This window comes from Chelonia mydas, chromosome 11 (assembly GCF_015237465.2).
Source record: "Chelonia mydas isolate rCheMyd1 chromosome 11, rCheMyd1.pri.v2, whole genome shotgun sequence".
In the NCBI taxonomy this organism is placed as follows: domain Eukaryota; kingdom Metazoa; phylum Chordata; order Testudines; family Cheloniidae; genus Chelonia; species Chelonia mydas.
In genome coordinates, this window is record NC_051251.2 from 39848715 (window position 1) to 39864049 (window position 15335).

Genomic DNA, 15335 nt, shown 5'->3' on the forward strand with positions numbered 1-15335 from the left:
AAAAAAATTATTCAAAGAGAAACATTAAGTACAATAAGACATGTTTGCTTTCTTCTACACAGTGCTGTAGGATTATCAACTAATACATACAGGATATCTGGTCTCTGAACTTCAATGCAAGTTACAGAAACCTCACTGAAGCATCACAAACACTCACAAACACTTTTTTTTTTTTTTTTTACTGTTATGTGAAATGAAGTGGAATATTTTACATTATAAAATGTATATCTAATTTCCTGTTAATGTAAAATGCTGTGGTTTCTAGTTATACAACAAAACCTTTCATATGATCCAGTAAATCTGATTATGGCAAAGCAAATGAAACATTTGACAAAAAGTGTTCAGCATAGTGTTACACAAGTGATGAAACCAGGATGTAAAAGGCAGGTGACCAGTCTGTCCCTCAGTGCACAGTGTGGTATATGTTCTGACCCAGTAAAACTGTTCCAAAAAAGAGTTTAAATTGGCCTGTGGAATAATCAGCCAGGAACCATGGTGTTTTCTACCCGGAGTTTAAAGGGTATATGGAGAGAAATTCATCTTTTCATTCATTTCTCATTGCCACTGCTGGGGAAAAGTTGGGCTGGATAGGCGTAAGATGGGTAGGAAATTATGAAAATTAGATGTCATCTAAAGTTACAAGGTGGGTAAGGAAGGGGTATCAAACTCAGTGAGAAGCACAAGATAATGTGGATTTATAAAATTTTTGCTTGGTTGGAGTGAGTTGAAAGCAGTTAACTTGTCTTCAGTTTGCACATATATATTTTACTTGGACTTGGCATTTTTTGTGAATCGTCCATTCCTACATTCGGTCACAGAAGCCTGATTCTAAGTTCATGTCAGTTAAATGTACTTCAACAGTGCTCATTACAGAGGAATTGCCCACCTCTTTTTGTCTTGCTCTAATTCACCAGTTTCACCTTTACTGTCCTTTCAAAAATCAGTCCCCAGTTTTTCCTTTTCATCAAAATTAATTCTGGTGCATATCCTCTTGCCTTCCTTTCAAGATAGGCTCATAAGGCTCACCATACAAGTGTAGACCATTAGTCCACCAAGTTGATATACTTTCCCTGGTAATGATCAGAAGCCTTCTCCTCTCCTGCGCCAAGAAAATAACTAGCCAATTGTGCAGTACTGAATGTGTGATGGAAAAATTCTGTCTTAACCCTGTTTATGTGGTCAGTTTATGCCCTGAAGCATGACACCTGATTATCCTTAAATCACAAGTGTTAATGTCAGACATTTACCAACCCTTTTAAAAATCCAAGTATTATGTGAATCTGGCTGCCTGTAGCACTGAATTCCACAGGTTAGAGATCAAAAGCAGCTCCCAGGCTCTGGGGAGCCCAGTGTTTCTTTCAGATAAACTTTTTGTCAGAGACCTGTCTATGAAGGTTTAGTAAGGGAGTAAAAGCTGCTTGCAATGGTTTTGTAAACGTTTCCTGCTGGGTAGTTCATAGGTGGAAATAAGTCTGCACAAATGACTCCATGCTGGTTTGCATTGTAGCTGATACATGTCTTTTTAAGTTTCCTTCCCACTCCTGGTAGCTCTCCAGAGCTGTGATTTGAATAGAGTTAACTCCTTTTGCTTACAGAGAAGCATGTGTGATGATAGACTATCAGATTCCAAATAAAATATCACTAATAGTGAGTCATTTTTAAATTCGAATCTCACAGGAGGTTTTTCCGTTTGCTATCCTTCATTGAAATGGAGTAGGTGTGTTCCTGTCTATACCACGATAGTTGCCTGAATACCCTGTCATATCCTGAGGTATAATAAAAATAAACCCAATGCTGTTATGATTATATTTGTTGTTGTTAGGTAGATTAATAAATATCTAACAAGTTGAGAGAGCTTTTTAATTTTTTTTTTTTTTTGACAACTTGAGGCCTGGTCTACACTACACAGTTATGTCAACATAAGGCATCATACGTCAACCTAATTATGTCAGTGTACACACTACAGCTCTGTCCCGCCGATGTAAGTGCCCTACTACACCAACATCATAACTCCAGCTCCACGAGCGGTTAGGGCGACAGTGTCTCTGCAGACACTGCGTTCCTTACACCGGCTGTTGGGTGTCTTGGCCATTTCACGGTTCTCATCTCCATGCAGCTTTTATTATTTTTCTATAGCTGACATTTTATAATTGGTATATTTTGGAGGTTATTTTCACTCAGTGTTGTCCAATTCTTATGATTTGTACTATAAGAACCACCTTTAAATCACAAAAAATGGGCATACTCCAGGCATTGGAAGGCAGAAGCCACTGTTTAAAGCAAGGAAGAACAGAGGTTAATATTTGGTCCAACCCACCTTTTAGTGCCTTACATATTACAACAGATTTTATAAGAAAAATCACCCACTGAACTCATACAATATAGATTCTGTGGGATAGAAGGAGAGTTAGATATGAAATTAGTCTTAACCTCAGAAAAAGAAACTGAGAGTTTATGTTGGACAGTAGCTGAATGTGTAAGGACATTGTATGTTAGGTCTTTTAGATACATTTTAAGAATTTGCCCACTGTGATCTTTTTTAAACTTGTCTTATTTAGGTTTGTTTATATTATGGCAGTACCCAAAATATGGGTGAATAATGAAGTACAGTTATGTATACTTTTGTTTCTGTGTTTTAAGGATGTTGTCTGTCCTTACTTTTAATAAGTTTCCCAAAGTATCAGATAATTAGATGCTTGAAGAAAGAACAGATTACAGAAAGTTCATAGTTACTGTATAGTTCTATATTCTTTCCAGCTGAAGATCCATCTGAAAACTATGTGAAACTCAGAGACTTTGTACTTGTGAAGCTCTGCCAAGATCTGCCTTGCTTTTCCTCAGAGAAGCTAATGCAAGGATTCAGTCAAGAAATGGTGACAGAGGCTCAACAGAAACTGAAAATAAATAAGGTATTTTAAAATCTGTACAGGTATACTCAGGCCTAATCTAATCAAATCTAGTGCTTAGTATTCAAAAGTTTTCACAAACACGGGTGCTCTGCTCTTCAAGTTTCTAACACACACCTCCTGGTCTACATGCAGCATATTTCTGGAATGCATTTGGAAATGAAACATTTCCTAGCTTACTATGGTTTTAGAAAAATACTTTTCTTTCCTAGAATGCTTTGGTACGGTACCATTAGTATTTTGGCATAAGACTTGACTAGGAGGAACAGTGTGTTTATACAAATAAAATATGTTTTAATTGGATATATAATAGAATACTAAAATGTAGGGGAAAACTGCTAAAAGGCAGATTCTAAGCTGCTACAGAACTGAAGACTGAAGGTAAGCTCCTTACGGAGTGTTTAAACTGCAGGAGCGGAGCTGCGGAGTTGCTCAGGAGCTCTGCTTCTTCCCTTAACTTGTTCTGGATACTCTGATTTATTTGAACTTCTGATTTTTATGAAGTCTTTGAAAGTACTGAGACCTAAATAAAAAAGAAAAGTGTACCCATATTTTACATATGAAAACTACATAGTGGTGTAAGGGGAGAGCCGAGTGCAGACCTCTTGTGTGTCTATGGGACATTACATTTGAATGGATAAATATTTAATATTTAAATGAAAACTTAGATAAACATGTAGAAATAATAAGTGTATCAAAGGTTCCATCTCTATTTAAAGAACATACAATAAAGACAGAATAAATGCTTTTTAAATGCTGAAAATATGTAACTTGATTTCATATATTTTGTTGTAGATTTGGAGGCTTTCAGAGGTAGTAGGCAATTTTGTTAAACTATTCGTTTTGAGTAAAGAAATTTCTTAACTCATTTCTTAAGTTAATAAATTGAGTTAATAAAACCCGTTAACATAACCAGAAATTTGCTGTATTCCTCTAAATAATGTTTCATTGCCCGTTATTTCTAGAGGCTGACGGAAACATTTTCCTCTAGAACAATGTTCCCAAAAGCTATAGAATAGATGCAACAGAAATGGAATGGTGTAATGGCAGCAGGAATCTTTTTTTTTCCAAATTTCTGAATTTTGCTAAATACAATTGCATCACTACTTTGACTTGCCCCACTTTACTGGTTTGGGGTTTTTGTCCGATCGTCCCTCCCCATCTCCTAAATAGTTTAATTTTAAAACGGCTGTTCCATGCTTAGATACAGAACTGTGAGGAAGTGGCTTTAAGGAAAGCAGCAGGTGGAGCAGCTCCAAATTAGCAATGGAACCACAGTATTATGAATTACCCACCAACAGATCAGTCCCAAACTGTCTTTCAACTCTGGCTGCAGGGTTTCTGCCAATTAATTAGATAAACTCCTGTGCAGCTTATGCCTTTGTGACTCTGAGTGGTAGAATCCTTTGCAACTGAGTGTTGCTGCTTCTGAAGTGCCACTGCAGCTGGTACAAAGGATTCTGGGGTGCATTAAAGGCACTGGTTGCACAAGGGGGATTATTTTAGAAGAAACACTGGTAGAAGACTGAGTGAGCTGCCAAACTTGTCAGTTACGAAGTACCATAGAAGTAAGGAAGTGATGGGAGGAGGAGAATCAAGTCTCTGTCAATACCCTTTGAATCTCTCATGATACATGTAACATCTTGAGCAAAATAATTGAACATGTAGCATTTGCACATCTTTTCATTTCTTAAATCATTCAGCAATAAGTTTGCAAATTATAACATTATTATTCATACTGTTTTTCTTTTTTTTCCCTTTGATTAGCAACACACAAGACGGGTTTATGAAATTCTCCGATTGCGTGCAACAGACATGGGTGATCCAGAACAGTCCAGAGGCTATAGGTTGGACATCAAAAAAAGATTGATTGGCCCATATAAGGTGTATATGACTTAAGTACTTTTTAACACTTACTCCAGAACTAATCAAACATGGTTTTTGCTTTCGTTTCTATCAATACAGCTGATGCCAGTTATGTTGCCAATCAACTGTTGCTAGTTATGCAGCATGAAAGTGATCTATACACAAATATAGAGCATTTTTGTATTGTCTAGTGGTATCTTTTTACACTGCCATGCTGAAGATCCCATTTTACTTTATATGCTAAAATCTGAGATACCCACAACACTGAAATTTCCAGCGGTATTTCTTACCTAACATTTAGTTGTATTGCATTATTTAAATAATATGTTTCTTCTTCGAGTGATTGCACATATCCATTCCACTGTGAGTGTGTGCATGCTGTGGGCACGTTTGTCAGAGATTTTTCCCTCAGTGTTATCAATCAGGGCAGCATGAGCACCCTCTGGTGCCTTGCGCCACTGCACGCAGGTATAAAGGGCAACATTGCTCCCTGACACCCCTTCAGTTCCTTCCTACTGCCAATGACAATTATTGGCGCTTCGATGCTTGTATTTACAAATCTTCCCCCTTTTAGCGTATATAGTATGTGCACTATTAGTTTTTAGTCTAGTGTAGTGTGTTTGTACATAGTTAGATATAAGAGTAAATTCTGAGTCTTTTTTTCTAGAATTGGGTCACCAGTTCCCATTTGTGTACGAGGCTTGGTACTGGACTAATGCCTTGTTCTACTGGCACCAAGGCCTGTTGCTCATATAAAAGTCTATGCCAGTGAGCAACCCCCATACCAGCTGCCTTAAATGTGTAGGAGAGGCCCATGTGAGTGTCAAATGTCACATTTGTAGAGGGTTCAAGCCCTGATCAAAAAAGGACAGGGCTGCCACAATCAAGTACCTGCTTATGGAGTCTGTGCTTCGCCCGCCATTGGAACCTCCCCACTTGGAACAGATCCTTGTCACCAGTACCTAGGAAGAAACAACGTAAGTCTCCCAAAGACTCAGTACCGAAGCCTTCAAAAATCTACAGTGAAGGCACTGAGTGGAGGCAAGGATTCAGAGATGTGACAAAGAAGAGGCACCCCCAGACACACTCCGTAAGCCAGCAAGGATTGCTGACTCTGGAGCCCAAGGATCCACTGAGACCAATCCCTGAAATGTTGGCGCACCTTTCGATACCACAGTCAGGAGCCTCTTCCAGTACCATCTACACCCGAGGCTTCTGAGGCAGCTTGAGTTACTGAACTTGTTGGTGCTGGCTTCCCCCCTGGTTTAGGACTCCTGTCTGGTACCAGGATTGGAAGTGCACATCCTTACAGTCCCAGCTTCAGCCCCAAACCGCCATTCAATACTGCGGGCTGCTACAGTTGCTGCACCTCTCTGTAGGGTTCCATCCAGAAGGAAGTCAGCAATGATCTCACTGTTACCCCCATCTCCAGACTCAGAGCCAGTCTCCCCAGTTCCAATGACACTAAGGTAATCACCACAGATCAGTGGGTCCTAAGCACGGTGGAACTGTGATACACCGTTCAATTTATTTCAATCCCCCTCCTTCCCCATCCCTCTTCAGAGACCACTCTCATGAAAGCGTGCTACTTCAGGAAGTCCAGTCTCTCCTCATGGGGGACATACAGGAAATTTCCCATGTCGTTCAGATACTTGTTAATCCCAAAAGCAAAGGGGTATCTTGGGACTATTTTAGATCAAAGGGAGCTAAACGAGTTCCTAAAGAAAACAAAATTCCAGATGGTTAGTCTAGCATCTGTTATCCCTTCCTTAGATACCAGGATCTGGTACGCTGCTCTTGAATTAGAAGACACATACTTTCACATGGCAATTAACCAGAGCCACCAATTCACAGTGCTGTCTTTCGGCGTATAAGCAGCCCCTTGCATACCCATTTTTCACTAAATATTGAGCATGCAATAGTGAGCTGGAATTGTGTTTCTTCCCAGACATCAGTGGAATTGTTCTCATACTGTACCCAATCCACCAACTGCAGGGAGGTACAGCCCACAGCTGCTGTTATGGTGGCAGCTTTATAAAAGTTTCTTGGAGTCAACTTCCCAGGATGTATAGACATGGAGTGTATCAGCACAGTCCCTGTACGTTGCATATACAGCTTCATTGTGGATGCTTCATTGTGGATGCTTACTCTCTACTTCAGGCTTATTAGCAGGCTTCTTCTCTACTGGGAATTGTTCCCTTCATCTCTTCAGTTTTCCTTCCACCCATGCCTGATGGCAACAGGATCCATCAATCAACGCTCTTGTTATGAGACCAATAAGAAAATAATTTCTACTGTTGTCTCCCATTTCAACAGAAATAGTTTGTTCCTCAATGATTTACTTCCCCAAACAACTTGTTCCAAGGGAACCCACTCTTGGAACTGACATATCAGGATCTCCAAAGCAGCAAAATTCAGAAGCTGGTGTGCCCACCTAGGCTCCCTGATGTGCTGGCCAAAGTGTTCCCAGGAAAATGATCAATGGAGCATCAGTTGACTAGAGTTTGGGTTCATCTGGTCTTTGTTGAAGAAATTTACTCTTTCCCTGGAATCTATAAATTCTTACAAATTGTGACAATAGAATGACCCTAAGCAGTGTTGCCAAATGTGGGGGCGCTTTGGAGTTCCTCTTTGTGTAGAGGTGATCAGGATTGTGTCTTGTATTGAAAGGCCGTCATAGGAAGCAGACAGTTATGTCTCAGTAAGTGCCCCTGCCAAAGAGTAGTAATTAAGTTAAACCAACATGTTTTACACACCTTACCGCCTCTTCTCCCCCCACCCCCCACCCTGGCCTGTGCGGTCCCCGAGATGGAACTTTTTCTACAACAATGAAGTTCTTGTGTCTACTCCCAGCACTGACAGAAGTCTTCTTGGAAGATGGACACCTTTTCCTTCAAGTGGAAAGTTCTGTGCCTTCATCCCATCCATCATCATTAGCCAGAGTTGCCATGAAAAGTGGCCTGAACAGAGCCACAAAGATCTTGGCTTTCATATGTCAAGGCAAGATCTCTTAAAGCTGCCCAGCAACCAGAGATCTCTTGACTTGGGCTTAATCCTGCACCCAATCCAGAGGTGCTTGTCTCTAAACCTGGAGACGAAGGGTGGTATTTTCCAAAGCTCTCTGTATTAGCTTAACTCTGCTCTCATTGAAGTCCATGCAGATTTTAGGCTAGTACTGAGCACTTTAGATTAGAATATCCTACCCCAAGAAGCTGAAGTTTCTGGACTCTTCCCTGATCCCTTGAGTAGGCAAGTTTATCCTGAAATCTGGATGAGACTCTAAAACTAAGATTTACCGCTGAATTGTTCTTCACTTGCAGCCTGGTGTGCCCCCTTCAGCATTAACCCTAAAATATTATTTTAAAAAAAGCTTTTGTCAAGGTCTTGCAGGGTGGTGGTTGTCCCATTCCTCCCCCACTCCAAAGGGTGTTGGGTTCACAAAGGCTTATGTTCCAACTATCCATGTTGCCCTTTGGAGCTTCACCATCACCTTCTGGATGTTAAGAAGGCTAAAAAGTACTATCTGGACAGAACAAAAATCTTTCTGCAGATAGAATTGCCTTTTCATTTTTTATGGGGATCATGAAAAGCCTCAAATCATCAAGGCCAGTATAGCAAGATGAGTTTGTTCTGCTATTGTTTGGGTCTCACAATCAGCAGGAAAACTTCCACTTCGAGAGCACAGCCAACTATACCCGTGATAGTGTCAGAAACAGCATCTTCGAAGCTTTTCATGGCTGTGACTGGATTGTTTCTGCTATTTTTACTAAGCATTACAAAACTGATATCGTAGCCGTGTTGGATGCTGCTTTCTGTTACTGGGTCCTGCAAGATGACCCTGTATTCTTTTCCTTACTGTTTAATTTCCAGTTGGGCCAGGACTGGTGGATTGATGATAGGAGAATTGAACAATTCCTTTCACTATAAATTGATCATCTACCCAGTCCAGCAATTATTTTATTCTCTCCTTGAAGTTATTATTGATTGCTGTTGCTGGGCATTTATTTTTAGTTGTGGATATGTTTTGCTTAAGCTTTTGAAGTATCTACTGGGAGTATGTTGAGGTCCCTCTTGCCTTTATAGATTGGAAATTGGTATCTTGAATCTTCTTGAGAATTGCTTTTGTGACAACAGCTATGAGCTGGATTAGGTTTATACTGGTAGGAAACTGCCAGCTTGCAAGTAAGGAGCAAAAATGTCACATTACACATATTCAGTTGCAGTCCAAATTGTCCCTTCACTCACACCTGTGTAATGCCAGTGAACATAGTGGAATTGCACAGGTGTAACCAGTTGCACAGGTATAAGTGAAGGTAGAATTTGGCATGCAGAATCTTACAGGTGACCATGAGAAAAGAAAGAGTTTAACTTGAGGGTAATATCTCAGTTTGGCAGCTTTATAGAGAAATAAAAAATGCGGATAAATTTGACCTTAAAATAACTTCAACTAACATGGACCCTTGTGATGCCACTTTAACAAAGTCACTATTTCCAAGTAAAACTAGACTTTAAAGGTACCTTCCTGCCTTTCTGAAAAATTAATGATGTTTTAAGAATGAGTAATAGGCTTAAATTCATAGGTGATACTGTTCCAATTAAATACCTTTCAAAGAAATTGGATATGTAGGTGTGAGGGGAGATTTAATTTTTTTTGACAGCAGCTTCCTGAAGGCTGGAAAGAATAGTGTGAAGAGTGAGACTGAAAAAACATTAACAATTATACTGGTGACTGAACTGGTGGTGTTTTCCCTCTTTCCTTTCTTAAAAAAAAAAAAAAAAAAAAGACAAGATTACTTGAAAGTGCAGCTGGTCTGGAATTTTTCAGCTAAACATTTTTCATCTGAAAATGCCAAATTGTCAAAACCTAAACTCTTTGCAGGAAAGAGATGGTTTCAATGAATTTTCCATTTCAGATTTTTTTTTGAAAATTTCAAAAATGTTGAAACCTCATTTTGATGTTTTTGAAATGAAAGTTCCATTTTTATGTTCAAAATGACTTTTTGTTTAGAAATTTGTTACCTTATAGTAAAATGTAAAGATCTAAATCAGATCAAAACATTTCAAGATTATGAAAATGAAATGTTTCAGTTGTTCTAATCTGAATTTTTTTCCTGATTTTTTTTGGTTCACAGAAATTTTCACGATTCTGACTTTTCTTCTTGATTTGGTGTGGGAAAAGTTTTTGAAATCTTGAAAATTCTCATTGGATGGGAGCCCAGGTCTACTTGAAAGGCTCTACAATCCAAAATATTGTTGTTTTTCTCTGCGTTCTGGGAAATGAGAGTAAAAGCAATATGTGGTGGCTTTTACTTTGAGACTGGCTTTGGGACTGAAATTTCTTAACAATTTTTCTTCTGTGTTTTACCAGAGACGGTATAATTACATAGACATCACTAAGGGTGATTCATTGCTAATGTACTCGGCATGTAGGACGATGATTGCAGTGCTGGTGATGCATGAATACCTTCTTTTCAGATAGATACTATTGTTGTAGAAGTACCAATGGTGATACTGTGAGGTGGAGAGACAAAGCAGTGGTCCTGTCTGAAGCAGAAATGAGAAGTGCATATGCACACAAATGGAGAGATAAAGACACTGAGCACATCTCTTAAAAGCATTGCAATTCTGAATGACTTGCTTTCAACAAAACATATTTTTCTCACATGAAACTCTTATATAGAACAGCTGTCTCTGACTTCTCAGCCCTTCCAGAGCTGTTGTCGACTAACGTAAAAATATTGGCTCATGAAGACTGACCAAACTTGAACTACAGACATGAATATTTAAATAACTGACATTTCAATAATTTCACTTCTGGTAGCATTTAGATTTTTAACTATATACATTCGATTAGAAGAAAATTGCTAATTGATATACTTCCATTTAGAGCTGAGGAAAAGATAAGAACAGCAATACGTGCTTGTTTTTCTTGGTATTTTCATATTGGACATTAGGACACAGACCTTTGGAATCATGATGTATGTACTTATTCATATTCTAACCGTGTTACTGCAGTAGCTAGTTCCTTTATGAAAAATGTATACAAACACTGCTATGACCCAAGTGGTGGGCCATTAGATACTGTGGAAAGGCCAGGAATACTGGTTCAATCCTTTCCAGCCCCACAAATTAGGAGGGTGTGCAAAAGCGGTGTGCAAAAATCTTAGATTAATTGACAACAGATACAGAAAAAGGGGGAATAAGTGAAAATCAGAATTCTCTAGTGATAGTGCAGTGGGAAAGTAATTATGGAAGTATAATGGAGTCAAATTGTTACAGGGGTTCTCTCACTCTGACATATATTGATTATTTATCTCTTTATTGGTCCGTGCATATGAGCAATTACATCTTAAAAACAGGAATGGGATATAGTAAACCTGAAAAGTGTCCTAAAGAGTATTTTGGGAGGAGAAGCCAGTGCAAGGAGTGTGTGGTACTAGCAAACTGTTCCATTAACAAACAAAATTATTCCCATCCCAGAGGTGAAAGTATTGGTAGTGGTAGGGAGGTAATATGAGGAACAAAAAACAAATAATGGTGCTGTTCCACTGGAAAAACAAATGCCAGGTGGCACAAATACTAGAATATTATCATGCCATATATTGAACACTCTCTCTCTCACTGTGGATGATCTATCCAAAACTTACTACAGCTACACTCAAAACCTACCCAGAAAGGGTGTCTTTGACACAACATGCTGCCACTTTATATCAGTGGAAACTAGTATTATGTTTGAGCTCAGCTGAGCAAAATAGTGATACCCCATTTTTCAACACTGAATGAAACTTAGTCCCCCAGTTTAACTCCTGCTTCCAAGTAAGAGCTTTTAGTCTGTAAAATGTATTACCAGGAAGAACAGAGTGGCAGCATGAGAAGATGATGACCCATTTGTGCCACTTTAGACCTACTTGCATAGCCAAATGTAACACACAGGTGACAGTACTGATGAATCTGACATACTTGCAGTTTGTTTCTATTAGGATAGTCTGGGAGAAGATCATTTAGGTGGAAACTTCAGGAAACTAAGCTTTTTCTTACTGCTCCTTTTCATATAGAGTAAGTGCATTTTCTACAGAATTGGTAACTTCTCATGGTGATAGCAAAAACGGTACTGTAATCTTTACTTTAAAAGGTTTTCTGATAAAGACCGTCCCCAAGGGACAGTAAGAAAATTTGATAACCACTATGAAAGAGGTAAAGCCCTATTACAGATTAAGAACTCATTGAGATAGGAAAATAAATAGCCAAGTCTTGATGGAGAAGAGGTTAATAGGAACAGAGATCATGAATAGGACTAGTGGTGGTAACTATTTAATTTTTAAGCGGGTGGGGACAATGGTGGGAGAAGTGGCATGGTAATAGTGAAGTGGTAACATCTGTAGATGACATGAGTCAAAACTAGGAAGGACTTGAAGAACTTGGAAAGAAGCAAACAAAACTAAGGAATCGGGCAACTTTTGATGAAGTACAAAGTAGTCATTGGTAGGACAAAACACATTGTAAGTAACAAGAATATTCTTGTCTGCTACTAGTTTTGAATTAGTTAACATCTCAGAAAACAGTCTTAGGCTACATGTGTACTGCTCAATGAAGTCCTCTTACTGCACAGCTGTGCTCAAATAACGTTAGGCTGTTTTTAAGAATAGGCTAGAAATCATGCTAGTATATATTTGATAATACAGCCTCACTTTCAGTGCTATGTTCAGTCTTGGTCTTCATCACCCAGACGCTAATGGAAAAGGTCCAGAGAGAGGCAGTGAAAATCTAGTTTAGGGCTTCCATAGAAGGAGAGACTAAAAAGATGAATTAGAAGTCAGAGCTGGGAAAATGGGAGGTCACTTTGTCCAACCTCCCTGCTGATGCTGAACTGTTCTTGGTCTATTAGTGGGTGCTTTGTCCAGTCTAGTTTTTAAATAACACAAGTGTTGTGGGCTTTCTTTGGGAAACTGTTCCAGACCTCTTATTTTTCCTGCTATTCAGCCTATAGTTTCCATTGCTCATTTTCATCCTATCATTTCAGGCTATTTACTCTTGAGGTCAGCCTAAAGAATTCCTTCTCTTTAATATTTTTTCTGTTAAGTTGGCGAAAGTACAAGAAAGGAGATGTATGTAAAACAGCAAGTGGTCTAGAGTGAGCCAGCTGAGTGCTCCTTTTTACCCTTTCCCTATAATACAAGAACAAGAGGCCATTCTAAATTAAAATGCAATACTTTTTTTCTCAACATATAATTAACTTGTGGAAATAGACTGCCTCTTGGTAGCACTGAGACATTAGCTTACTAATATTCATAAAAGGAACAGACAAACATTCATAGGAATATCATCTGCAATTTAAAAACCAAAAGGCATTTCAGTCTTTAAGTACAGTTTAGGCACAAACTGACCACCAGCTGGGGGCAGAAATTGTCTTTTGTCTGCATTCATGCTATAATTACAAAATTAGGTCCATTTTGTGGGGGTTTATCACTTGCTCTGAAGCACACCACTTTGGCCAAAGGGTACTGGATTACATGACTCCTCTCTTCCTCTATAGCAATTCCTTTATTTCCCTGACTTTCGTAACTAAGTACTTAGTCCCATATTATCTTTAATCAGTATTTTAAATTCCTAATAGGTTTTGGGGAGGGGGGTTTGGTAGTAGTTAGGTATAATTTATTGATGGGTAATGGGGTGGCGGTATGTGGAGGGGCTTACCAATTAGTGAGGAAACATTTTTGAGGTGCATTCTTGTCTGTTATATTGTGCAACAAGTGACCCATTATGTGTTTCCACTAATAATTCTCCTCTACTAGTGTTTGTGTGGGTGGGTCTGTTTTACTGCCGTTCCCAAATATTGATCATCTGCATAAGATTTTTTTTGCATCAGATAAATTATTAGGCCTTCCTTCCTTATTCTTGGATTATTTTCTAAGTAGTGGAGGAAGGGTGGTTAAAGTTAGTTTTTAATAGCTGTTAAATAGATGTGGGAAATATAAAAATTTGGCAGAAGATCAGCATAATAGTACATAGGTGTGGTTAACACTGGTAGAGGAGTAATATATAAAGTAGTATCAGTTCAGATGGTTACCAAAATTAAGGTCAGTATAATATTTTTTTCAAAACCAAACCAACAACACGCACACAAAAAACCCACCAAATGAGTAGTACTACTCCTAGTCTCTTAGCTTCAGGAAAAAATACAGAAATCTGGATATTACTTTCTTTTAGTTTATTATTGACCTCTTTGTTTAGACTTTCAAGGGAAAAAGTGTTTTATCAGGAGAATTTACCCAGCCTCCCACTGCTCTTGTTTAAAAGTAGGGACATTGTGGAAAGAAATACGTACTAATAAAAGGAATATATTTAATCAATAAACACCTTCTGGATAAATCTTTAGACTCTACTGCTGTTCACTTCATTCTGAAAATACAAATATCTACCAATAAAGATGATGACATTGTTTTTAAACCTGTTTATTTAATTGTTTAGAAAAAGCAAAGAGAACTTGCCAAGATGAGAAGATGTCTGAGACCAGAGGAGTTGACGAACCAGTTGAACCAAATAGACCTAAATATGCAGCATGAACAGTTAGAAGAGAGCTTCCAGCAACTTGTTTCAGATTACCGAAGGGTCCTAGAACGACTTGCTCAAGCATGAGAATTCTACCTTTCTGTACAGGAAACTTGCAGATTTCTATACATTGTGTTGTGAAGCACATCCATAATTGCTACTTAATTGCAAAATCTCATGTGACGTTTTAATCACATTTAAGATGACTTTTTGTGTGTTTTTTTTTTTCTGTGCATTTTGAATATTTTCTATTTTTGTGCTGTAGATTTAAAGATGGTTGTATTTAGGTTTTGGGGCACTTATTGCTTAAATAAACAAGAATGTAGATTCTGAGATGCACTATCACTGCAAGTGTTCGGGTCTTCTGTACAGTTTTGTTCAGATGCTTAGTGAGGCTTGAGATGAAGCAGATTGGACTATCGTAGCCTGGAGTATTTAAGAAGTCACTAACAATCTCAATACTTCAGTTGTTCATAAGGTAAGTTAAAAATAAAACCAAATGTTTTAAAAGTGAAATGTTTGAGTTAACTACTAGAAAATTTTTACAAAATTCTATTTCATTCTCCTGCCCTCTGTTGTTCATGACCTGCCTTGTGCATATACTGTTATATGGCTCTCATCATATGATCTGAGCCCATCTTAATTAAACAATATAAAAACCTCATCCCCTCCTGCCTATAGGAATAAACATAAATAGTAGTGATTTTTTTTAGTAAGTTTCAGTATGTTTGTGTTGAAAGATGACTCTGTTTGTGTAAGAAAAGAGTTGTTGATGGAATGCTAATTTGAAGAAATGGACTTTACATTTGGCTCCAAACACTGAGATCCATGGTCATTCTCTAGGGAATTCCTGTTGAAACTGTTGATAAACAGTAACATATTTATGTGTTTGTTTAATAGTTTTAAAACTCTTCACAGTTAAGCAATTGGCTTAACTCAGTGTGCTTAGCCAATGGAGGCATAGCTTCTCATTTCAGTGTGCTTAGGTTACTTATACAATGTTCCACACTCTCT

General features: G+C 38.3%; 1 protein-coding gene across 2 annotated transcripts in view; it reads left to right on the forward strand.

Moving 5' to 3' along the window:
* HAT1 (histone acetyltransferase 1) overlaps window positions 1-14666 on the forward strand; it is a 45679-nt gene extending 31013 nt beyond the window's left edge. For both annotated transcript variants that reach the window (XM_037913012.2, XM_043525496.1), the window contains exons 9-11: window positions 2758-2909; window positions 4674-4790; window positions 14241-14666. In XM_037913012.2, the coding sequence (XP_037768940.1) occupies window positions 2758-2909; window positions 4674-4790; window positions 14241-14408 (437 nt within the window). In that variant the 3' untranslated portion in view covers window positions 14409-14666. The remainder of the gene's footprint in view (window positions 1-2757; window positions 2910-4673; window positions 4791-14240) is intronic.
* The last annotated feature ends 669 nt before the right edge of the window (window positions 14667-15335 follow it).